The 27,274-nt window shown below is 35.9% G+C and overlaps 1 protein-coding gene across 1 annotated transcript; it reads right to left on the bottom strand.

Annotated features, from left to right (window-relative positions):
* Window positions 1-3,359: 3,359 nt before the first annotated feature.
* LOC128219758 (DNA replication licensing factor mcm7-like) lies at window positions 3,360-26,723 on the bottom strand. The gene is made up of 15 exons (XM_052927720.1): window positions 26,462-26,723; window positions 26,208-26,287; window positions 25,092-25,256; window positions 24,709-24,839; window positions 24,132-24,312; window positions 23,560-23,697; window positions 22,692-22,871; window positions 17,953-18,166; window positions 17,573-17,656; window positions 9,278-9,489; window positions 8,802-8,983; window positions 8,167-8,250; window positions 7,410-7,578; window positions 4,616-4,725; window positions 3,360-4,141 (listed from the first exon to the last, which is right to left on the bottom strand). Exons 1-15 carry the CDS (start codon window positions 26,490-26,492, stop codon window positions 3,934-3,936), a joined length of 2,169 nt encoding a protein of 722 aa, XP_052783680.1. The 5' UTR covers window positions 26,493-26,723; the 3' UTR covers window positions 3,360-3,933.
* Between the last annotated feature and the right edge of the window lie 551 nt (window positions 26,724-27,274).

The raw sequence follows: 27,274 nt of genomic DNA on the forward strand, positions 1-27,274 counted from the left end.
ATAACGATTATTGCATAAAATGTGTGTTTTCGGTCCACTATCGTGGTGTGTTAAAACCCAATTACCCGGGCGTTAAAAAAGTGCAATATTTAGTAAATTTACGTGCCGTTAATTGCCGGCCTTTTTGTTTAACATAAGCGCTATCAGGGCCCGCATCATAACAATGGGGACTGAGCGACCTGATTTCTTACCGAAAGTTGGTCAACGATGCAAATATTGCACTAAAACATATTTCAGCATATATAGCTGTATACAAACATTAAAGAAATGAAATAAACCACATATAACTTACATATTTCCTTCTGAAATATCTTTTCCTGGCCAGCTGATGTGTGTTTACTAGATAGTACTTTCTGCAGTTGTTTTGACTATTTGTTTGCTTTAAAAGCACTAAATTAAGTCTAAAACGTTTAACTCCTCCCAACTATAGTCATTTCTGTTGATTTTATTCAGAACAAACGACTTATATGGACATGATTCCATTATTTCGTATGCAATGAACAAAGAGTTTTCAAATATATTTTTATCTGTTAGATGCTGAAGATGCTGAACATTTTGTCCAGAACATTTTAACAATTTTTCCCGGTTTAAATTTGTTGCCAAAACATATAAAAGTAGGAATATATCGGTAATTATTCGATAACATGATAGGTATTGTGTGTAAATAATCCAGGTAATCCAGTAAATTATTAAAAAAGAAAACACTTTCCAATCGACTGAACACTGAAAAAAATGGCGTTGAAACAAATATAAAACTGTCAAGTTTTTTTGCAGCCCTATTCGAGCTTAATGTAAAACTTTTTCAGCGACAACACTCGTGACGTCAGACAAGTACATGTTATTGAGGTTATTTTGGACTGTTTTTGTTTTTTCGTGACATTAAACAGCGTTTCAACAAAAAAGTTACTCATGGTGTGTAATTTTATGCAATAATGTTTAATACACCTTTTTGCGGTTGTTACCATCTGCAAAGACCCTTCAAATGGTTTACAACCCTCGCGCTACTCGTCGGGCTGTAAACCTTTTTGCGGGCCTTTGCAGATGGTAACGGCCTCAAAAAGGTGTAATTACCCTATATTAATTAATAAAAAATGTTAATATGTTATCGTAATAAAGCAAACCTGTGTTGTGTTAATAATGACAAAAAAATGTAAAAATGGTATATCTATGAGAGTGCAGCTTTAATATCGTGTGCTTACTTATGCTGTATAGACACCTTGCAGGTCCAAGAAACAATGAATTATTGTAAGAATTCACACTAGTTTTCTCTTAATCTAAGCCAAGCTCACGTTTAATGTCGGTAAATAGGGTTACTCATTTTTTTGTATATATAGCAAATGTACAGAAAAATAAGAAAATTAACACTTACACGTATTCAATCCGATTGGAGTACTAGCGGTCAGTTGATGTAATTTAGCACATATTTTACCAGTTTTTCGTCTATCTAATCTTTGTTAAATGACACACTTTTCTTTCATCCACTACTATTCATTTATTTTGGAATCTGATTGGAGTTAGAAGACTGGTCAAGAAACAGTAACCATTTAATTATACTGATGAAATGATTGTTTAGTTCCATCAACATTTCTGCGATTGCAACGACCATTATCAGATGAATTGCATTAAATAATCATAAATAATTACATATTTAAAAAAATACAACACTATCGTAATACTAGTTATAAATACAAAACTGCAACTATTCCAAATATGACCAGTTGAATGCATAATTATACAGCGTATTGGCTCAGCCTCCACGCTTTGGCTCCAGCTCCAGCTCAACCCAGAAAAGGAGCGTAAACATGCTTTTTCTGGAAATCAGGCGGTCATTTTTATTCCAGACAAAATAAAAGCACTCGATAATACTGGCTTTATCTTAAATGTAAGCTTCTTGAGTGAAATTCAGCTGAAAATTGGTGAAAATGTTCTACTTTTGTTTGTAAACATTGATGTGTTTGATGGGAGAATCGGTTTTATAACTCCATAAACAATATGTTTACAAAATAACCGAAATATGTGTGAAAATTAAACATATTTATATGGCACTACATTCCCCGATTTCTCAAATAAGCCCTCATAATTGTGATATTACATAAAATAACGAGTCATACTTACGTTTTACGATGATATCCGTTCTTTTGCTCTAGCTCAGAAGTGTCATCGGCTCTTTTTTTTATACACAGCTCCTAAAAGAGCTGGAGCCACTGTTTCGCATCCAGTTACATGATCCACGATATCATGACTTGTCTTAAAGTGACACTCTTATTCAAAATCAATACATGCACATGTATAACAAAATTTTTGAGTGATACACCTGAAACTACTTACTAAATAATGCATTTTAATATGGAAAATATTAATTACCGAAAAGATTGTAACCATGTATTTAATATCAGAAAGCGCAAAAATATTAAATGATTGGTGAATGCTACAAGATTTACTGTGGTTCTATCAAAGTCTCATAAAGACAGAAATACCCTATTTCATGCTCATTTCTTTCTAATCAGTATCCTTCATAAGAACCATTGTTTTTGACATTTATTCATCCTTTGTGGAATATTAAAACAATATTAATTGTATTAAGTCTTATTTGGGAGTAAGAGTGCATCTTTAAGTAAGACAGTAATGAAAAATTGCGACTGGTTGCAATATTTCCTGGTTGATTATAAATGCAAATATAATTTCTAAAAACATGTGCGCCAATCAGTTCATCAGGTTGCAAATGTATTCCTCAACAAGACTTCAGACAATCCAAAGTTTCATTCAAAGGTCATTCTTGTCAACGTAATTTAAACCAATGATATACTTGGCCAATTGAAATGATTCAGTTTGTTCACGTATGAATGCTTTGGTTCCAGGTCATATCACGCAAGAGATGTGATTGACCTGGCAGCTGAAGGGCCTATACCATTGCGATGATGCTTTTCGGGGCTATTTAGGCCGATGGACAAAGGAGGTGAAGCTGTGAAAGAAAACTTTTTCATTCTACGAGGGCTCTCCTCACTTCCAATTGGAAGCCAACTGGAGTGTAAATATTAACAACAAATAAAGTAACAACTATAAGGCACCAGTTAACATCAACCAGTTATAAAAATAAAAGGGACCTTTATTTTGGGTGGGAGGGGATTTCATCCATTAATCACATCCTTGAACATTACACAAGATCACTGACAGTAACGACGTTTTTTTCTTTGTTGTAAGAAATCAACCAACAACCATGATGTGGCATTATTCAAAATTTACATTAACATTTGATGCTTCAAAACCTTAAAATGCTATTATTTAAAACAGTAGCAAACTATTTCTTTCTGTATATCAATTGGCACAATTGTTAATATCCAGAAAAAATATCCTACATCGAGCAATGGCTTCTATTGTTTCAGAAAACAAGCTGTTTTTGTTGATATTTATTTCTATTAAGGCCAAAAATCAATGTACAAAATAATTACAAGGTTTTGATGTATTAAGCAAGTTATTAACATTGGTACAAAATAGTGCATAAAAATTTGGGTATTTACAATCAGAACACATAGAAGTTAATCTGAACACAGCTAGGTGTGAAAATTATTATAAAATATTACACATATTGAATGAATTTTTCATGAAACATTCGAAATATTCCTTGTCCTTTGAACTCAGATCTTTACAATCAGAACACATTGAGGTAAATCTGAACACAGCTAGGTGTTAAAATCATTATAGAATATTACACATACTGAATGATTTGCTAATGGAACATTCTAAATGATCCACCAATTGTCCTTTGAACTCCGATCTGAACACAAATAATCAGTATAAAAAATTGTATTTGTTAACTGTTGTGTGTACCTGTTATTCAGTATAACAGTCAGTATTTAAAAAAAAAAATTCTTCATGATTATTTTTCTTGCATACTGAATTTCCTCCAGGCTGTCTGTGCTTCATTTTAGCCTCCTAAATAAATGTGATCTTGGTGTGTGCTTGGTTGACCTGCCACACATTTAATTCCTCGTATTCTTCAATGCAAGCATCCACTTGATCTGGCTTGAAGCCCTTTGATGTACATTGTTCGACCACATCGGACACTTTCACAGACTTGATTCCCTTAGATGGTGCCATTTCTCGGATCAGATTGAAGATCTTGTCAGTGACATTCTGAGCTCTGTAAACAAAAAATATTATGTCAGGAAAACAATTTAGAAATATGAAAGTTCAAAAGTGTAACCCCTTTATTCATTAAGAAATAGTGTTTCAGGGAAAATATATTTTTGAAGTCAATTTGTCAACAATCTATCAAACTTTTCTACCAAACCAATTAATATTTAGGCATCCAATGGGTCAGATATTATCATTAAAAATTTCTGAATTTTGGGGACAAATCAATGTTCCAAATTGCCAGTTATAACACAATAGAATGATTTTGAATCCAGGCAGCTTTTAGTCAAACAAAAAAAACATTATGAAAAAGGAGTTTTTTTATATATATTTAATTCACATATGATATGATCAGTCCAATACTTAATGAAGGAAAATGACTTGAGAAGTTGAATGAATATGGCCCCTGGTTTCAACCATACTCAAAGAGGATTCAAATTTACAATTGAGCTAAAGTAGATTCGTATAAACTTGAACCCACCTGCTGTGCATCTCATGCTGAGGGTTGAGGGAGTCCTTCGACATTTCCATCAGACGTATGGCTTCATTCACATCTTCCTTCTCAACTACATCGACCAATCGCAGACGAGCCTGAGGAAATATTCTACGTATGAAATCAAATACAAACAGACTGTTGAAATAAATAAAGGAAATGTTTGAAAATTAATGATAGAAGAAATGACATCAATGGTTAGAATAGTGGATCAAGCAAGATAAGCGAACCTTATATACAAAATAGAGATTGCTTTTTTGAAAAAGCGCTTGTCTCCCCTATTGTGTGGTTGTAGCTGAGAAAAAATAAATGATGGACATGAAATTTGTAACTTTGGACTGGAGACAAACCAACAGTGAAGTTTGGTTTATTCGATTATATTAAATAGTGAAGAGAAGAAAGTGTTGTTGATTAATCATGGAAAATGTAAACGAAGTTTGCATTGTATGAAGTTCCTGGGCGCAAGCGTTATTCAATTATTGATCGGAAACCATTTTTCAGCTCACAGTCATCGTGACCATGACCTTTTACCTACTGATCACAACATCAATAGGGATCATCTACATAACCAACTTGCATACCAAGTATTAAGTTCTTGGGTGCAAGTGTTCTTTAGTTACTGAGCGGTAACCATTTCTTCAACTCAAGGTCATGGCAACCTTGACCTTTGACCTACTGATCTCAAAATCAATAGGGGTCATCTACTAGTCATGACCGACTAGCGTACCAAGAATGAAGTTCCTGGGTACAAGCGTTCTTAAGTTATTGAGCAGAAACCATTTTTAAGCTTAAGGTCACCGCCAACGTATCATTTTTTACCTGAAGGTAACCTTGACCTTTGACCTTTTGATCTGAAAATCAATAGGGGTCATCTTCTAGTCATGAACAACTAGCTTACCAAGTATGAAGTTCCTGAAACCAAAGGATCTTTAGTTATTGAGCGGAAACTTTTTCTTCACTTCAAGGTCATGGCAACCTTGACCTTTGACCTAGTGATCTCAAAATCAATATGGGTCATCTTCTAGTCATGACCAACTAGCATACCAAGTATGAAATTCCTGGTTGCAAGCGTTCTCTAGTTATTGAGCGGAAACAGTTTCTTCACCTCAAGGTCACGGTGACCTTGACCATTGACCTACTGATCTCAAAATCAATAGGAGTCATCTACTAGTCATGAACAACTATGAAGTTCCTGGGTACAAGCTTTCTTTAGTTATTGAGCAGAAACCATTTTTAAGCTTAAGGTCACTGCCAACATAACATTTTTTACCTGAAGGTAACCTTGACCTTTGACCTTTTGATCTCAAAATCAATAGGAGTCATCTAATAGTCATGAACAACTAGCATACCAAGTATGAAGTTCCTGGACCCAAAGGATCTTTAGTTATTGAGTGGAAACCGTTTCTTCACCTCAAGGTCACGTTGACCCTGATCTTTGACCTAGTGACCCCAAATTCAATAGGGGTCATCTACTAGTCATGACCAACTAGCATACCAAGTATGAAGTTCCTGGGTCTAAGAGTTCTATAGTTATTGGGCGGAAACGAAGTGTGACGTACTGACTGACTGACTGACAGACTGATGGACTGACTGACGGACAGGGCAAAAACAATATGTCTCCCCATGAATGGGGGAGACATAAAGATATTACACGCAAATGATTTTTACATGGAAGGTCACCACGACCTTGACTATTGACCTTGTTACCCCCAAAACAATTGGGATCATCTAGACATCATGACCAACCTCACTTCAAAGTTTGGTGAACCTAGATCAAAGCATTCTCCTGATATTGCACGGAAATATTTTTTTACATTAGAGGTCACAGCGACGTTGACCTTTGACCTTGTGACCCCCCAAAATATAGGAGTTTTCTAAACCTCATGATCAACCTCCCTACCAAGTTTGGTGAACCTAGGTCAAACCATTCTCAAGATATTGAGCGGAAATGTTTTTTACATTGGGGGTCGCCGCGACCTTGACCTTTGACCTAGTGACCCCAAAAACAATAGGGATCTTCTACACCTCATGACCAACCTCCCTACCAAGTTTGGTGAACCTAGGTCAAACCGTTCTCAAGATTTTGAGCAGAAATGTTTTTTATATTGGGGGTCGCCGCGACCTTGACCTTTGACCTAGTGACCCCAAAAACAATAGGGATCCTCTACACCTCACGACCAACCTCCCTACCAAGTTTGGTGATCCTAGGTCATGCGGTTTTCCAGTTATCGATCGGAAACGAAATGTGACGTACGGACGGACTGACGGACTACCGGACTGACGGACAGGGCAAAAACAATATGTCTCCCCCAGAGAGGGGGAGACATAAATACTACTTATTACAGGACAGTCTAAGGACATTTTATCTGATGTTTATCACTACTGAGTACAGGACAATCCAAGGACATTTTGTCAGACATCTTTCAATGATAATAGGCACAAGTTCTGCATTGGTAAATTGCTTTCCTGGCTTGCTCAAATAAGTTATTTTTTAGAGCCTGCCTTTAAATATAAAAAAATATGATACCAATCACTCTTGGGCTGGTTTGTTCAAAAATTAATATCAGGTCTTTTTTTATGCCATAAAGGACAGAATGTTGAAGTCCAAAAAACACAAGTGTAGAATTCAATGACTGGTAACGGACTATAATATTGGCTGAAAAGGTGAAAAATACTGAATTAGTCATTTTCATGCTTATAGGGAACTTGAAATGTTCATCAATACAATTAAGTATATAACGAACTTCCCAGACCCCAAACACTTATCGTAACATACACTTACCAGTGCTGTTGACAGTCGCAGCAGGGCCAGCAGCGTCCTGGCAGACATGAAGGTCATATCCTTTCCGTTACGTGCCTCCCGTCTCATCTCGCAGTACGCGGACGTAATGTAGTCTGCAAGGGCTTCCGGAACACCTGGCTGCTTCTTCTTGCACAGGGCGATGTAGCGTCTGAAATAAAAGGTATGAACTAGTTTGAAACGACATCTACAACCCAGCTAAAACAGATGGATATTCTAACATTTATTAACACCAGATGCACATTATGCTTCGGCACCTATCCAACAGAGTTGGTATTTTTCTTCTAAAAAGTATGGTCATATCATCAATCTTAAATACTGATATGACCATATTTTTTAGAAGAAGTACACCTAATTTCCATCTACACAAAATTCATGTTCAACAGAAACAAGGCCTCAAACTGTTCTATTTTTCAAACTTTCAACAGGGTTAGATATTTTGACATTTTACCAGTGGCAATATTCTTTTAAATCTCCCAATTTTTACTAGTTACACCTGTTATAACTGTACCATATTTCAGGCCCATTTCACAGGGACAGATAGTCTGACCAACTGCCAATGGCAAAATTATTTCTTTAAAATCCTACCATGTTTCTTAATTTTAATCCTGGTATTTTTATTTTGAATGATAAAAATGCAACAATATAACACTATCTATGGCTTAAAAAGAGCCAGACTTTTTAAACGACTCGCAGAGGAGATGCACCTTATTTAACAAATGAGCAGATTTTCCCATACCTCATAAGCTTCATGTCCAGTGGAGTGAACTGTGTGGGAGGCTGTATGTTGTGCTGATGCACATATGTGATGTGCTGAGCTAACCTGCACGAGATCAAACAGAACGAAATAACATGAAAGTCAAGACGTTACAATTTTAAATATTTCATTCAAATAATATATCATTGGCATAAAACAAATATCTGAAATGTGTTTACGATGCAAAAGATAAATATTTTTGACATTTTATTTCTGTCCATGTTGCCTTGTTAACTGAATTACTGGAGGTTTGCAATTCATTACTGAACCATGATCTCAATCAATTTTTATTCAGATCTAGACCAAGTTTATGTAATCAAAATTTTCTTTAAGACCTAAAAATTTAATAATAAATAAGTCTAGTCACTTGCCAAAAACATTAAGGTGGGTAGGTTGAGATTAAGGCATGTTAAATTACTGTCAAGGGCATTTTTCATTTTCATTTTTTTAGTTGGTAGCAAATAGACAAGGTTGGTCAGATGAACAGAAACAAATATGTTAATTTTTAAGCCGTATCAATTAATTTTGATTCTTTACTTATTTATTCATTATGAATCATGTATTCTGTAAGATATAAGAAGACAGCGTTCATTAGAAGTATAATAAATATAAGAAACCTGAGGTCATTATCCCTGTCTGGCTTGTCCTGTATGAGCCACAGGAGGTCAAACCTGGACAGCAGAGCCGCAGGTAGCTGGATGTTCTGTTCTAGGGTCCGCTTCGGGTTGTAGCGCCCGTATGCCGGGTTGGCAGCGGCCAATATCGATACTCTAGCATTGAGGGAGGTCATGATGCCTGCCTGTTAAGGAAAAAAAAAGATAACTAGGGGTTGCTTCTAAGTAGGTGTTATTTTCAACAATGTTGTACAACTGTTGGAAACCTCTCCCTCCTGATGAATCTGTCTCCAGGACTAACTAAAATATGTAACTGATCTGTCTGATAAGAAGCAACAGTTTCTCCTAAATATTTCATTTAAATTACTTTCATGCTTTGCAGGAAAGGTACAATTGCAAGCATCAAACTTGCATTCAAATTCAGCTATTCTTCAATCATGCATAAGAGAACATGTTAAAACTGACTTAGTGACACTCACCTTAGCAATAGAGATGGTCTGCTGTTCCATGACCTCATGAATAGCAGTACGATCACTGTCCATCATCTTGTCAAACTCATCAATGCAGCACACACCCTGGTCAGCCAGCACAAGAGCCCCACCCTCCAGCATCATCTCATTTGTGATGGGATCCTTCATAACAGCTGCAGTCAGACCTACACCTGATGAGCCTCGTCCGGTTGTGTACTGACCTGGAATATGATGCCCACATTAGCATACTACAGTGATCCATGAACAGAGATATGGTAAATTCAATGACAATCAACTCCAGAGATGGCTATCTTTGAAATTTAGAGTTTCAGAAATAATGTTGCGTAATAATTAGTGATGGCAAGGAGTACCTGAGTACTCGATCAATCATCTGAGTACCCAAGTACCAAATCACTACTCCAGTACTATTATTTATTTAAAAAATTCACCAAATTCTCGATTAACAGACGCAAGTATCAGATCTGGCACTTTTCCAAACAGACAATTTACGGTCCCTCTTATTCCCGCTGTGTACACAATTGACCCTAATAAATTAATTGACAGTTGTTCTGAGAGTTGCAATCTGTCAACAAAGGGCCCTAATTTGCAAATCGCACTGATGTCAATTAGCAAAGTTTTGATAGTGGTACATGGCCTACAGAATTGAATTGTTTACCAATTATTGTGTTTTCACCAAACAATGGACATTGATGTGAGGATAAGTAATGACCGTTACATACAATGATTTCTGAATGGGTGTACTTTTTTGCAATGATTATCACAATTGATTGGTGGATATCTTATAGAAAAATGAATATAAATGAGGAAAATAACAATATTTCAGTTTGAAAAACTGTCATTTTAACCCTTTCGGCGCCAAAATCGCATAATTGCGACAACTAGGCTGACCGCCAAAGTCGCATATTTGCGACAAAACGATAGGGTAGTGTTTTCGCTATTTTTACGCTCAAATATTATTACACAGCCGAGTGATTTCTACTTTCGATTCAGAACGAGGCTTTTTCATGTTACTTCCGCATTCTCAAATAATTTTTCACGTAAAATTGAATTAATTACAGTCTTCTAAAGTGAATTAAAATCGCAGAGCGATTTGGACAATTCAAGATTGCTTCCAGGAAAAGGAAGCGGGCTTATACTTGCAAGGAAGTGCTAAATACGATCTGTAATGACAGTAATAGTAATATTCCGGACATCGAAGTTGGATTCGGATATGTCAAATGAAAGTTCGGATGACGATGTTAGTGAGAAAACTGTTTCAAATCCGTCATCCAGACCACAAACACCTTCAGGTTAGTTAGAATAATGCTTTTTTTCTGTTATAATTGATGTTTTATCCCCATGAAAATGTCAAATATACCATAAATAAAGAAATAAGCACTTGGCAGCTAAGTAATTCAATATAATATATATAAAAGAAGACTAAATTAAAAAAAATATATGGATGAAACTTTGCCCAGTAGGTTGAGAGGTTGGCGGTCGTTTTTTTTATGATATCTTCAAATTCGTCTGTTTTTGAGTTCTGGCTGCTTATTTTGATCAAATTCTCAATTTATAATGCAGTTTGATAATTAAACATATGCCTATATTGATTTATGACTGTTATAGAATTATTTATTATTTATTTAAGACCACGGACAAGAGGTTGAGGGGACAAGGTAGAGCGATCGGGAGAGGGGAATATTCGAAAAGAAGAAGCATCGACCAGATTGTGCAGTGCAAAGTGACAGACAGACTCCTGGATGGAGTATAAAACAAACATATTTTAAATGCAATGAGTGCAACATTCCTATGTGGGCAGCCCCGTGTCATTCACACAAACAAGAACTTTCAGGAAGCTGGACGCGTGCTCCATAATGTTGATGCATAACTATCTAGATGTGTTGTTTGTACACATGTAGATTTGTTTATAAGCAAAAATGTTTTCATTTTAACATAGTCATTTTTTCTATTGTATAAGAAGTAAAGAAAGGATATGTACACTAATGTAATCACTAAATATTTATGAACTTAATGACATTTTTTTCATTTTTTTAAATTTATTATGTAATTTATTAAATATTTTGTATAATAAAATTTCAAAAATCATATTTGTTTTGATCTTATGTTTAATATATTATTTAATTAATTTACTGTGAAAATTTGAAGAGAAAAGCTTTATAAATAAAAAAGTTATGGTCAAGTGAATAACCTTGGTAGAATTCTCTTAGACTTCCAGGAATTAATTTGGCACTGAGAGGAACTTTTGACTATTTATTTGGCGCCGAAAGGGTTAAATAGTATTTCATAGAGAAAACAACTAAACAATTTATAAATAATTTTCGTTTATTGTAATTCCGAATGATTTTCATTATTGAGTGTAGTCTCCATCATCTAGACGCTCATCTATGAATCTAGTTTTACTTTCCATTAATATTGTAGAAAGAACAAATTAAAAGCATGAAACAACATTTGTTTTCTTTTTATTGATTTCTCTGTTATGGTACATTTTGACAGTCTCATTTAAAGATGAAATGGTCAATATTACGGCCAACGCACAATGTACATCAGGGTTCGAATTTAGACTCGCATACTCGCAAAATGCGAGCGAGATTTGCAAATTGCGAGTGCCTTTTATTCAAGCTCGCAAAATTCTGCGAGTGGCTTTTTCTAAACCAGAAAATGTTGAAAGGTAAGTAGAATAAACATGAACTTAACACCGCTAAATAGTCGTGTGTAAACATCCTATAAGTGACATGTTTACACTACCAGTTTATAGAAGACAGTATGGAGTCACGCTCTAGTAAGTTTTCAAAAAAAGAACAAATATGGAAAAGCCGAGTTTTCTCGAATCTTTCTGGGATGCTCCGATGCGTGCATAATACAAAGTGAATTAAATTGACGTAATCACACAGCTCAATCATAATCTAAGTTTAGCGCTTTCGTGCACTAGATGTTATACCCATCAACCATGAATATATTTCGGCCCAACTGTCAAAGTGAATAGACTTCGTTGATCGATATATTTCATGGTCCAAAGCATACACGCTACATTTACCGTTGCTTTTATTGAATTTAAATTTATAATGGTATTGCTTTTAATACTAATAGATTTAATGAAATCTGTAGCGTGCTTGCCGAATGGGTATTACTCGATGGCGGGGGTAAATATACAAAGTGAACAATGTCAAATTATTGGACAGCTTTTTATCAAAAAGCTGCCAGCATCTGATGAGTCTTTCCGTACCCCCCAAAAAGAATAAGCCACCAACAAGTTCTAGTAGTTGAGTCACTCAAGATAGATACTTTTTATTATTCATAATATGTCTTAGGTGTAAATTGCTACTTTAATTAGACAATATTATAAAGAAATAAAGCAAATGATAAAAGTGCAAGTTGATTTTTCATTTTGCGAGTTGCCACAAAAAGCACTCGCAAAAATTTGGGAGTGCTCCACAAAGTTAAATTCGAACCCTGGTACATGACCGATACATGTATACACGAACTTGACTTTCCCAAAATACAATTCAAGTTATCAGAGTAATCGAGTACTCAATTGGAAGATTGTCAACATACTCGAGTACCAATTTTACTGCTCGTTGCCATCCCTAGTAATAATACTCTTGTAGATATACACATGGAGTTCACCCCACAATCAAACAAACCAAAAGTAACCATTGAGGAAAACTGTTTTTGGTGAAGTTCTTTGCTTAGGGCTATTCCAGTTAAACATATGTCCCACCCCAGGACGGCAAAATAAAGAAATTCTGTAGGGGGTAGGTCTTTTTCTTAATTTGCTACTGTAGGGGGTGGTGATAAGTCCAATTTCGCTTCTATAGGGGGGCGTCATTTTCTTTTTTGCTTCTGACCGTATCTGCTCATTTATATTCACTGCCCGATGGTGAAATACCGGGGTTTTTTTTATCCATATAACATATTTTACCGAACGTCGTGTACATAATTGGTTTGGATACAAATTTTCGCGATATTACGAGTCGGTTCCGCGGTACCGGAAATCAGAAGAAGTTGCGTCCCTTGACAACAAGATGGCGGAGGCGCCAGAATTTGTAAAGTCGTGGTCGAAGACCAACCTACAAAATTGGCTAGAAACCAATAGTTGCGCCGCATGTGTGGATATGTTTCGTGGTAAGTATACCAAATTGCAGTGTTCGACACTAACGGGGTCCCGGGATCCCGAGGACACCAGTTTTTCAGGAGGGACACCTGAACTTCGAAGTCAGGTATTCCGTCGGGACACTTAAATTTCTGACTGATAAACGCTAAATATCAATAAATAAGTAGCATTTAATTAATTTATTACCTAAATTCGGGCTCCCTAAATTTCTTGACAGCACATGTCAAAACAATATTATTAATTATCATTATCGGACTCATCAAAGCGAAAGTATAGCTGACTATTTGACTATAGTTACGTCATGAATCTATAAATAAACAGGTCATTTCACAGGCGCATGCAGGTTAACGCTTCCGTTTTGTTGTTTACATTTTAAACAAGGTCAGAGCTGACAGAGATTTATTATCGGTAAAATACTTATGTGGAATTGTTTTGCTTATGTGTCAGAACCGCCCAAAAAGATGCCAACTCTGATGATACCTTTTACAGGGATGATAACAGAGCCAAGTTGCCAATCCTGAAAATGTCTGCGTGGGGTTCAGGGGGCCGCTTAAGGCCCCCGATGGGTCCAGGGCAAAGCCCTGGTGGGGGGACAAGGGGGGCGAAGCCCCCCGAAGCTTTCCGTATTTCAGGGTTTCGAATACCCTTTTTTGCCTTAGAAGTGTTCAAGGAGTACACCTTTCGGTTTGGTAGATATACTTTTGTTCAACAGGGGACATCAGAACAATTATCAGGAATCTTAGCAGTGAAGTTCTTTGTCTTTAAATAAAGTTAAATTTACTTTTTTCTACCTGAAGTCACAGGCATTAGACATGTACCTGACATTTTGGTTCAGTTGTCCACTTCCCATAAAACTCCACTGGCTATGATCAAATAGTCTACACTGTGGGATGTTTGATTTATAATAATGAACAACATATCGATTATCATGCTTGCAAATGTTTATTGTAAGTGTTAATTATTCAATTTTTATGTATCATATAGAGTATTTATTCCATGTTCTGCACATTTGATGAGAATATAATGTTATTAATTATTATATATATTATTCCAAGTAATATCCAAATGGGACTTAAATGCTTTGACAGCGTAGCCGTTGTGGACATGGTGGACTTGACGTATTCAGGTCCCTAAGCCAGATTCTTTCCCCTCATGGTGTTAAACGAGTCCAGTAGCACACAAACTAGATTGTCCCACGGCAGTTCAAGTCTCTCAAACTGCCTTTCAAATTCTATGAAAATTGATTCAGAATCAGCCCTTGTGATTTTTAAGGAGGCCAAATGTCTCAACACTATTTCTTTCTCTATAACAGGAAAATAGCTGAAACAGTTTTCTCATTGTGTTTGTTGACTTGTCTTTGTTGAAACAAAACCGAGATCCATTAACTCCTCCACATGTTCATCATTGAAATGGCTAGCCACTCCGTAAGTCATCTTGTATGATGCTGTACGCCTTTGAAGTTTTAATTCGCTGAGAGCTTTTGTATCTTAGGCAAGTGTCCTAAGTAAGACACACTACTGTGGTGCCAGGGAGCATGTTCAGTCATAAATCCAAGTATCATTGCCTCTGGATTGAATTGTCAGTCATTGACAGGAAAACTGGATGCACTGGCTGAGGTATCTGTTCATCCCTGACTTTTGTAACCATCAACATACCTGGAAATACAAATTACAACTATATAATTTAAATCTCACTCAAACTGGGTCCTCAAGAAGTTTTGTTGAACTGTCTCAAATAGAAAATAAAATGACTGCCTCTACGTAATATGTATAACTACTACAAAATATTTTTTTTTTTTTTTTAATTTGAACCAAACCAATTTTCATTTGAACCTCCCATTGTGGTCAACAGCCACTTCTTATTGAGAACAATGCTTCAAACATTATGAGAATAATAAAGAAACGGTTTACAGCGTAAACTTCAATCAGCCAAATAAAATTTGTAAAATAAAAATCGATTATTATGACACAATCCGAATCGGGATGTCCGAAATAATGCTACATGCGCAAAATTCATTATTAGTTTGATCACTTTCTATAAACTTAAAAAGAAACGTTTTGGGAATTTCTCTTCAAAATAAATGGCAAATATACCCTTTAAATAGACGAATCTATGTTTTGAAGTTTGTGGTGGTCGTTTTTTTCCCAATTTTCCAATACCCGTTTATTCGTCTTCGCCGTCTGTCATATCCGGATACGACCATCCGGATACTGTCTTCTAGTCCCATCGGTAATTTCCGTAATCACCGGATGCTATTTTAACCAATCATATAGCTCGATTGCCAAGACGTAAATAGGTTCGTTAATTTACGGCTTTACACTTCCGGAAAACTCACCTTTCGTACCCATATTGTTCGAAATGAGCTCGATTCGCTCGCTGTACCCCTCCCCCCAAGAAAAAACTCAACGGATTTACATTAATCTCAAAATCGATCCGTGAGGACTTAAATCCGGAATTCCGGATTAATCCGGAATTTTATCATCCCTGCTTTTATATAATATGATGCCACCTTTGAGTATTTACAGTAACATTTACGACACAAAAGAACTGCATCCTACATTCAGCATTCTTTGTTAATTGGCATTCAACTTATCAATATTCTTTGTTAATTTTAAAGACATATATTTTATGCCTTGATAAAAAATAATAGAAATAAAATTTGCAGGGTTTTATTCATTAATTCAATAAATTTATAAAATTTTATGACTTTTTGGCGCAAAAATTAACATGTATACACAATTTTTGGTCGTCTGCTCTTCCAGTATGCACTACGACTGTTGGGCACTCTGATTGATTTATCAACAGCTCTACTAAATATTGATTGGAGTTTTCACAAGCCAGATGTAATATTCCTACAGTTTCTTAATGAAAAGCACCAACATTTGACAAGATCCTGAACCATGATGTATTTTATGCGTATTTTCCAAAAATCTAAAAATAGTAACAACATCAAGTTTTTGTTTACATTGTATCCATCTCTGTTTTTGACTGAAAACTAAAGGGACTTAGACATTCTCCCGCTTTTGAACCCAATCTACCAACTTAGAGACCAAAATATACCTCACTGCCATTCAGTGCTACTAACCTGTCATTACATGCTGCTGAAAACATGTATAATAATTATGGTGGTTTATACTTGCATTACAAATTGAAAAGTAAAAGGATGTTGAATTTAATATTAAAACAGGCTCAACAATGAAAAAATGTAAAAAGTGGAAGGGACTCCTAATTTCAGGAAGGGACACCTGATTTCAAATGTTGGTGTCCCTTCGGGATCCCTTGGAAAAATGGTTAGTGTCGACCCCTGTAAATTGACAACAGTTGTCTAGAATTTTATTAGAAATCATAATTTGTACGTATTGCGTAAATGTTATAAATCCGAATGTTTCGTCCCCTTAACATTTCGACCACAAGGTATTTTTAGGTTGTATATAATTACATGGGTGAAAGTTTCAGCCTCATGTGGCTTAATATGCACTTATAGCAACATATGAAGAAACAAGAGAACCGTGGTGTGTAGGTTATAGTCCATATAATGGAAAATAACCAAATTTATTAATGGAAAATAACAAAATTTATTACAAGCAAAGCCCAGTAATAAGTTTTGTTATTTTCCATTACATGAGCTGTAACCGACTTATAGTTCACCCTAGTTTCTAAGCCAATCATCGAACAAGGCCGTATACAGCGTGCCCATTGGCTGCTTGAAGTTCATTTGGCGCGCGCCATGTCTGTTGACCTAGTTATAATAATTAACTTATTGGGTGCAGATGTGATCTTATATGAAACCTATTCGAGCAAAGATTTGAAAATCTCTGGGTGATGATTGGCTTAGAAACTAGGGTGAGCTATAAGGTCCTATATAGCTCACCTGATCAAAGAGTTACAAAAGAGTAATTGCAAATAATCTTTGCATATAGACGTATAAAAAAATAAACTTCTCAAGGGGGTCCGAATTTGCTCAGAAAATATTCTAAAGGGGGTTCTTTTCTCATCAAATAAACTTCTGAAGGGGGATGGTCCATTTTGAAAGTGCCTTCCTGGGGTGGGACATATGTTTTACTGGAATAGCTCTTATTGTATGCATAAAGCAAACAAAACATTGCCAATTTTTGTCATCAATTGGGAAGTTTAATTTCGGGGCCACTATACAGGGTGAGACCTGTACTTACTTCTAGGGGCCAGCCTGTCAATGAAGGAGAGTAGCTGGGACTTGGCCACACCAGGGTCTCCCATCAAGCACACATTGATGTTACCTGCAATATCAATGCATGTACGTCAATTTTATTGATATTAGCATGAAATAAAAATGTTATATGAAAATGAATAGCATCATGATTCCTGCATGACATACTACACAAAATTATATTGTAGACGGCGCTGATGACAAAACTAAGGCTTTGTATTATCATTGTAAAACTGATGTCATCATGAATTACATGGTTTGGGCTATGTTGTGGCCAAAACTGGTACCAAAACTAAGCCTTTTCTTCATTCGATCTTATGAATACAGACATGCTTCTTCATCAATATCCACTGCCACCATACATACCCCTGATTTTCATGCCCTGTGGAGACTTGTCAACTCCACCAACGAGCAACAACAGCAAGGCTTTCTTCACATCCTCATGCCCGTAAATCTCGGGAGCTATACTAGACGCCAGCTTGTCGTAGAAGTCCTCCTCTGCAACCTGTTTAATCTCGTCCTCTGTTAATTCCTCCACTCCAAGCTCATCATCTTCTGTTTTATTCATCTTGGTTACTCTCTGCAAGTCACAAGAACCATTTTAAAAGAGTGCCAAGGAGCTTAATTTCAATGCTTTAGGTACAAATCTCAACAATAATCAAAACCAGTTTAGTAACTAGCCTTGCTGTGCATATACCAAAATGTGTTGTGAATTTACACAGGGCTGATTTTCGGTATTTTGGGAATATTACCTATACCTGTGAGATTGGGAATTTTCACGTTAATTTGGCAAAATTGGGAAATTCTTCATATATAATTACAAAGGATATAATTTTTATAATACTATAATGAATAACATTGGTATTTTCAACATAATATGCACAGATTCCGTTTACACCCGACATTGTATAATCCCTTGTTGTTCCCCAAGGGGATTTTGTTTAGAATATCAGGGGATTTGGGTCTCATACCAGGTTATTTTCATTATTGTCATGAAGCGATTTGGGCGGCGTGCTAATTCACTTTCTATACCCCTTTTTTCTAACACTTTATTTATATTTCTATGAAACAATGTCAAATTGCATAAATAAAGCAGTCTTTCTCTTAAATTGGATACAAAATCTGCTATCTATTAAAATTGCTGACTTTCAGTCTCATAGTGAGAATGGAATGAATAAATCAATATTTTTCATTTCTTCCAATTTCCAAAGTCAAACTTACAAATGAATGAATTTTTGTAAGTTTTTATTCACATGTTTCCTTTTGGCATTCATCAAAATATAAATACATAATAAATAAATAAAGACATGGTCATTTCATCTGAGCATCTATCAGTTTCACTTCTCAGTTCTGTCATTTTCCGATATTGGCAATGAAGGTCACTGTCATGTATGTAAACATGTAGGTGAGGCAAGACAAAGAACATCAATGTCTAATAGTTATCTTAATCCCCTTCTGCATCGAATAATTTACAGTCAACTTTAAATTATTAATTCTTTTGTTGACAATGACACATGTTTTTAACACAATGTCAAGAACTCTTAATTTGTTACAAGCTCTCTGATTGGATAACTAGAACTCCGCGAGTCGGATGTGTCGCCTGACGAATTATTTACTGTCGACATTATAGCTGTTAGATTGGCATTTTATTCATTTATAGACAATGATGTTGCCATTTAACTTTCAAGTGTAGGTGGCATTTGAACCCTCAATCAGATATACCTACGGAATAAGTTTCAGGTTGAAACCTCCTATAGATTACGAGATATGCCACGGACAAAACCTAAGCAAGAAAATTAACAAAGGGCAATAACTCTAAAAATATGGCAGCAAGAGTAACGGTTCTTGTGCAATGCACTTGCCCTCAATGAGATCTATCTAGCTATGAAGTTTCAAGTTGATACCTCTTATATTCTTCAAGATATGCCCCGGACAAAACTTTAAGCATGAAAATTAACAAAGGGCAATAACTTTAAAACTAAGAAAGCAAGAGTTACTGTTCTTGTGCACTGCACTTGCCCTCAATGAGATCTATCTAGCTATGAAGTTTCAAGTTGATACCTCTTATATTCTTCAAGATATGCCCTGGACAAAACTTTAAGCATGAAAATTAACAAAGGGCAATAACTTTAAAACTAAGAAAGCAAGAGTTACTGTTATTGTGCACTGCACTTGCCCTCAATGAGATCTATCTAGCTATGAAGTTTCAAGTTCATAACTCTTATATTCTTCAAGATATGCCCCGGACAAAACTTTAAGCATGAAAATTAACAAAGGGCAATTACTTTAAAACTAAGAAAGCAAGAGTTACTGTTATTGTGCACTGCACTTGCCCTCCATGAGATCTATCTACATATGAAGTTTCAAGTTGATAACTCTTATATTGTACAAGATATGCCCCAGACAAAACTTTAAGCATGAAAAATAACCAAGGGCAATAACTCTAAAAAATATGGAAGCAAGAGCAACAGTTCTTGTGCACTGCACTTGCCCTCAATTAGATCTATCTACATATGAAGTTTCAAGTTGATACCACTAATAGTTTAGGAGATATACCCCGGACAAGCGAAAATGGGACGCGGACGCCGCCGCCGCGACAAAAGTAACCCCTATATGTCGTCTTTTCAGGCAACACAAAAACTATATGAAAATCCACCTTTCACCATGACCCGGATATTACATCATTGTATGTCTCTGTGAATACACATTGCATACATAAAGGGGAAAACCTGTTACATCTGAATATCTTTGAACCTTCATTTTTCTTGCATGATGACAATGCCACAAATAACAATTACAATTAAGAAACTAGAGATTGCTTTTTTGAAAAAGCGCTTGTCTCCCCTATTGAGTGGTCGTAGCTGAGAAAAAATAAATGATGGACATGAAATTTGTAACTTTGGACTGGAGACAAACCAACAGTGAAGTTTGGTTTATTCGATTATATTAAATAGTGAAGAGAAGAAAGTGTTGTTGATTAATCATGGAAAATGTAAACGAAGTTTGCATTGTATGAAGTTCCTGGGCGCAAGCGTTATTCAATTATTGATCGGAAACCATTTTTCAGCTCACAGTCATCGTGACCATGACCTTTTACCTACTGATCACAACATCAATAGGGATCATCTACATAACCAACTTGCATACCAAGTATTAAGTTCTTGGGTGCAAGTGTTCTTTAGTTACTGAGCGGTAACCATATCTTCAACTCAAGGTCATGGCAACCTTGACCTTTGACCTACTGATCTCAAAATCAATAGGGGTCATCTACTAGTCATGACCGACTAGCGTACCAAGAATGAAGTTCCTGGGTACAAGCGTTCTTAAGTTATTGAGCAGAAACCATTTTTAAGCTTAAGGTCACCGCCAACGTATCATTTTTTACCTGAAGGTAACCTTGACCTTTGACCTTTTGATCTGAAAATCAATAGGGGTCATCTTCTAGTCATGAACAACTAGCTTACCAAGTATGAAGTTCCTGAAACCAAAGGATCTTTAGTTATTGAGCGGAAACTTTTTCTTCACTTCAAGGTCATGGCAACCTTGACCTTTGACCTAGTGATCTCAAAATCAATATGGGTCATCTTCTAGTCATGACCAACTAGCATACCAAGTATGAAATTCCTGGTTGCAAGCGTTCTCTAGTTATTGAGCGGAAACAGTTTCTTCACCTCAAGGTCACGGTGACCTTGACCATTGACCTACTGATCTCAAAATCAATAGGAGTCATCTACTAGTCATGAACAACTATGAAGTTCCTGGGTACAAGCTTTCTTTAGTTATTGAGCAGAAACCATTTTTAAGCTTAAGGTCACTGCCAACATAACATTTTTTACCTGAAGGTAACCTTGACCTTTGACCTTTTGATCTCAAAATCAATAGGAGTCATCTAATAGTCATGAACAACTAGCATACCAAGTATGAAGTTCCTGGACCCAAAGGATCTTTAGTTATTGAGTGGAAACCGTTTCTTCACCTCAAGGTCACGTTGACCCTGATCTTTGACCTAGTGACCCCAAATTCAATAGGGGTCATCTACTAGTCATGACCAACTAGCATACCAAGTATGAAGTTCCTGGGTCTAAGAGTTCTATAGTTATTGGGCGGAAACGAAGTGTGACGTACTGACTGACTGACTGACAGACTGATGGACTGACTGACGGACAGGGCAAAAACAATATGTCTCCCCATGAATGGGGGAGACATAAAGATATTACACGCAAATGATTTTTACATGGAAGGTCACCACGACCTTGACTATTGACCTTGTTACCCTCAAAACAATTGGGATCATCTAGACATCATGACCAACCTCACTTCAAAGTTTGGTGAACCTAGATCAAAGCATTCTCCTGATATTGCACGGAAATATTTTTTTACATTAGAGGTCACAGCGACGTTGACCTTTGACCTTGTGACCCCCCAAAATATAGGAGTTTTCTAAACCTCATGATCAACCTCCCTACCAAGTTTGGTGAACCTAGGTCAAACCGTTCTCAAGATTTTGAGCAGAAATGTTTTTTATATTGGGGGTCGCCGCGACCTTGACCTTTGACCCCAAAAACAATAGGGATCCTCTACACCTCACGACCAACCTCCCTACCAAGTTTGGTGATCCTAGGTCATGCGGTTTTCCAGTTATCGATCGGAAACGAAGTGTGACGTACGGACGGACTGACGGACTACCGGACTGACGGACAGGGCAAAAACAATATGTCTCCCCCAGAGAGGGGGAGACATAATGAGAAAGGGAATACTTTTTAATAACGTTATTTAATTTTATTTTTTTTAATAAAATGCCTAAAAAAGATTAGGGCGAGGAAAAATTAGGGTCAGTCTGGTTACCGAAAACACAGGTGTTTTTTTTTTGGCCTTATGAATTTGATGATTAAACAAATGAATATGTAACCAAAGAAATTTACTGATTATTTAATTTAGATATTGGATTTAAATCATTTTCTGTCTAAATTTGTTAAACTTTTTTTATTCTAAAATTTTGTCATTTTTATTCTAAAATTAAGTCATTGTTTTTTTTATTATTAAATTGAACATATTCAACAGTAAGTCATCCTACTACTCGAAAATCACACACAATCATAACTCACATGAGCGTCAAGGAATGTTTCGGAAAGCAGTCCTCCCTCATTGGCGTAGCCCTGTTTCATGGCGGGCAGGAAGAGGCCGGTGATGCTCACATGATCTCCAGGCTGGGCAAGCCGCGTGGTCTCCCCTCGACAGTACACGGTCATACTGCGTGGGATGTTGCCAACAGGCACTTGATCACTCTATGAATGTTCATAAATGTGCATTTAAGTATGAACTTAAAACCCCCACACCCCCCAAAAAAGGAGTAAAAAGACACCAGGTATAAGGCTGGTCAGCGCTTGTAGCCTCAGAGGTTATTAGTTATGTTAGAGCAATAGTAATGTTAAAAACCTAGAAAGTTTAAAACAAAGACAAATTTAGCCCCACTTGGTGCATTTCATACGAAACTGAAAACAATAACCTTGAATGAAAGTAAATATTTATCAATTGGCAGTCAGAAACATATTTATCATTTGGCAGTCAGAAACTATCTAGATGTCTGTTGATCAGCTGTTTCTTATCCAATTTAGGTCTATAATACAGCAGCTGACCATAAAATTACAATGTATATAACCTCTTAAACTTGGTTTTAAAAAAGTTAAGGAACCAGCCATAAATTTGTTCCATGTTTTCCCATCAATTCCATATAACTTATCACAAATGGTTCCAAATGTTACAACACCAGCCAAATCCTTATATAATAACAAACATACAAGTCTGCAGAGCTCAAATTTTCAAGAAATTTAACATAGACTAGCCAATCACGGTCGTACACAAGGATTCAAGCTTGTTTACTTAAAAATGTGAAACAAAATAGGTAATGTTGATATTAAAGGAGAAAAAAGAAACATTTGTCTTTGAAAGTTTCAACCCACTCTTTGCACTTACATGTTCCTGTATTTTGACCTCTTGAAACTTGACAAACTTTGATCCCCGTGACTGAAGGTAGAGACGGCCTCCAGAACGGTTTGTAGTACAGTCCGTACTAGGACACATCAGTAAAGGCATAAACGAGGGAGATGCGATCTGAAACATATACCAAGGCTCATAGGTTAAGGCATAAATGAGAGAGGGCATTATCTGAAATATATAATTATGAGGGAGACACCTTAGAAACACCCGTACACACCAGTAGGGGCATAAACAATGGAGATATGATTTCTTATTTCCCTACATCCATGAAACATTGAATATGTCTGAGGAGTTGTATTTCTTACACTTGAAATACAAGATTCATAATTACAAATAAAATAACATTAACAACACTTAAATCTGATTACAACAACTCTCATTCATGACCATCTTTGTTTTACAAATTAATCTATTGAATCCAAATCCATATACATTTGTTTGTCCAGGTTTTCATGTCATTTGTTAATATTTCCACTGGTTTATTAGTTATAAATACTTTTAACAGGGTGATTTAGTGTCATATCTGTTGACAAAAATAATGCATTTACCGGCTGGTAGGTTTCATTTCCACAGGTATCACAGGTGTATGTGGCCACGACCATCATAGGTTTCACCTCTGTTGCCCGGGTAACGATGCCCTTAACGTTCACTAGCTTGCCAATGTTCTCAGCCTTTATTTCACGAATTGCGCTGTGCTTGTCAATGCTACGGGACTTGAAATACACCTCACTGTAAAGATACGATTGGACATCGAATCATTCAAAAGGACCTACACGTAACTGTAATTATTTTTTCGTTGCAAAAATTTTAAAGCACATTTTTTTAACAACTACTTATCTATAATCAGATATTAAAGGTTTGAACATCGGTACTTGAGAATGCATATACCTCGTGTCCACAGATTTCATCCAAATGTATAACTTATGAAAACATAAATCAGAATTTCTTTTGCAAGTTCCCTACTGTGGTTCAGTATCCGCAAGAACAGATTACGTCAAACCACAATCATTATTTACTTGAATTCCAGGGTCAGTCTGTTACATTGATGCCTTTATCTTTACTTTTGTCCATTATTGCAAAACTAATTTTGTTCACAAAGGGTTTTCTTCATGGAAACCAACTCACAATCTCCTCATGAGCTCTGATGGGTACTTGTTCCTAGCATCTCTAGTGACCTCGGGCCCGTCAGGGTGGTTACGTTGCTCCAGCAACAGGCGATGTTCTATATACACATCCAGGGCATCTTTATGTACAACCTGGAAACAGCATTATCTTTCTCCTTCACAAACAACTACAAAAACTAATACTGTGTTTAGTAGTATATATCTAAGGAAGATAACAGCTCCCAACAGTACAATTATATGCTAAATTGAGTTAGAACAGTACAATTATATGCTAAATTGAGTTAGATTACTATACCTATTTATTGTACATAACATAAGTATTTTTTAAAATATTTTACGCAAATACTAATGTTAAACAAATTAAAACTTTGGAAAAATACTAACCTCTCGTTCCCTATATTCCGGCAGAAGTTCCTGTACGACATCAGCAAAAATTGTCATATATCGTCTCGTGTTTTCTCGAATAGCTTCAACCAGCTCTGGGTCATGATTGTGGACATCATCCAGGTCAATCCACAGACCAACCTGCTCTCTGTGAGCAATCTTTACCTATATGTCCATGAAGAGATTAAAGTTAAGGGTAAGACTTCATAAAGTCATGATGATCTTAACATAAGCTCTGAAGATCAACAAACTTATATCATCAAACAGGAGATCATATGCAGTTTGAATAAATGATATGTTAAATTGATGAAGACCATTTACCATCAGCACTAATCAAAATAGCTTTGCACTTACATAGTAAAATATGAATTTTTAAAGTCTGTTATCCATTTCAAACATAAAATACTTCACTAAATACAATTTCAATATTTTCATATATAACCCCCCCCCCCCTCCGGTTTTGCACAAAGCCGTTAAGATGTTAGGTAGTCCAAATAATTGTACGTTGTCAGATTTTTTACGATTTTTGATATGGCAAATCCTTCACGAACAAATTGTTATGTACCAAAATTGGGTAGATATTCCGATCGGAATTCCGGGTTAAAGCATATTGCGTCCATAAAATATCATAAAAACAAGAAATATTACGAGATAATGTTATTTTATATTACTTCAGTACACAAAAACATAAATATCCAACCAGAAAATTGAGTATGATGGGTTTTTCTTCATTTCATTCTGTCAAAACTTAACGATATATACATGCAAGGCTGCAGTTAACAGTTTTATATCAATTGGAACACTTCGGCCATGGCCGAGTTGTTACAGTTGTATTTAGGAGGTCTATCTCTAAGCTTTACGGAGGTGGCCGAGTTATTGCGATTGGGTCAAGTTGTTCCGCTTGGCATAATTGTTGTCTGTGTCAGTCAGTTTCGTTTTATTAGAAAGGCAAATCATGTGTTTTATTGCATTTAATGCTTGTTGTGTGCAAAAAAGCTTTGTACTTCCATAGTAAAATATGAATATAAACCTTTATTATCCATTTCAAACATAAAATACTTCACTAAATACAATTTCAGTATTTTTCAAGCCCCCTATTTTAGACTAAGAACTTACCAGCTGCTGACCGTACACAAAATCTTTGCCACCGTCCGATCCATCGACATAATACTCCTGGAGAAAGGCCTTGATTTTTTCTGAAATGTCAACACACATAAACTTTACATTTCAAAAACATCGTTTATCGGAGAAAGTGTAAAACAAGATCCGATGTTGTTCATGCAGAGATCCATATTTGTTTTCTCACAACAACATGCTTATTCACTTGTTTATAGATATCAATCCTGTACAAAAAAGATTTATAAAGATACCTCGTTCAGCAGCGTAGTCTCTTGGAGGCATTTTTGACGGGGTTTTTTATCGAAGAGAGTTTACTTTATTGATGTTCTTGGTTCTTGTGTTATAACGGCGGGAAAACAAATCACGTGGGCAAAATGTCACTGGTTCCCAAGCTATGTCAGCGTCACCAAAGCCGGAAACTATGTAGGTTATACAATACTATAAAACTTTGAATTTAAAGTAATTTCAATTACTTTCCCCATAGCGCTTATTTCCCTTGCCATAAGGTAATCTCTGCTCGTCAAGTGACTTCACTGCGTAGGTTTTTAGTAAAATTGTAAAAATCACGGCCAATATAGGCCTGTGACATCATTGAACGGAATATCAAATAAAATAACACAAAATTGCAATGAGAACAAAACAATAATTATATGAATGGTAAGTAAGACAGGTACGTCTAGCTATTACTAATACATTATTAGTGAATGGTACAACCCTATGGTATGATTGCAACGCATTTTTAAACGTCAAATAATAATGGAGGATGAGAAATTATTTCTAAAATAAATCAGTTGAAAAATTGAAATCAGTAATAAGCTTGATTCATCTAAATAATGACATTATCTTCTTGCAAATATGGCAAATTAATATGAAATATAGTAAGATATCAACTAAAAATTAATTCTGGTCTCTAAATAGTGTGTACTTTATGTGTGACAACATTATATCCATAATATCAAGGCTGTGCTCTTGAAACAGCATAGAATGTCAGAATGCCATGTTATGTATTTATTTTTAAAAGGCTGACTTTATATCGTATGGTCTAATTAAAACTTTTTTTGAGA

Source organism: Mya arenaria, chromosome 15 (assembly GCF_026914265.1).
Source record: "Mya arenaria isolate MELC-2E11 chromosome 15, ASM2691426v1".
Classification (NCBI taxonomy): domain Eukaryota; kingdom Metazoa; phylum Mollusca; class Bivalvia; order Myida; family Myidae; genus Mya; species Mya arenaria.

What these genes read in the sequence shown, in the direction of transcription:
- LOC128219758 (XM_052927720.1), bottom strand. Translation starts at nt 26,492, where the DNA reads ATGCCTCCAAGAGACTACGCTGCTGAACGAG. An exon ending in GAAATGAAACCTACCAGCCG is followed by an intron (nt 23,698 to 24,131) that starts GTAAATGCATTA and finishes TATATGTTTCAG; the next exon opens with ATCGCATCTCCCTCGTTTAT. An exon ending in AGACCATCTCTATTGCTAAG is followed by an intron (nt 8,984 to 9,277) that starts GTGAGTGTCACT and finishes TTTCCTTAACAG; the next exon opens with GCAGGCATCATGACCTCCCT.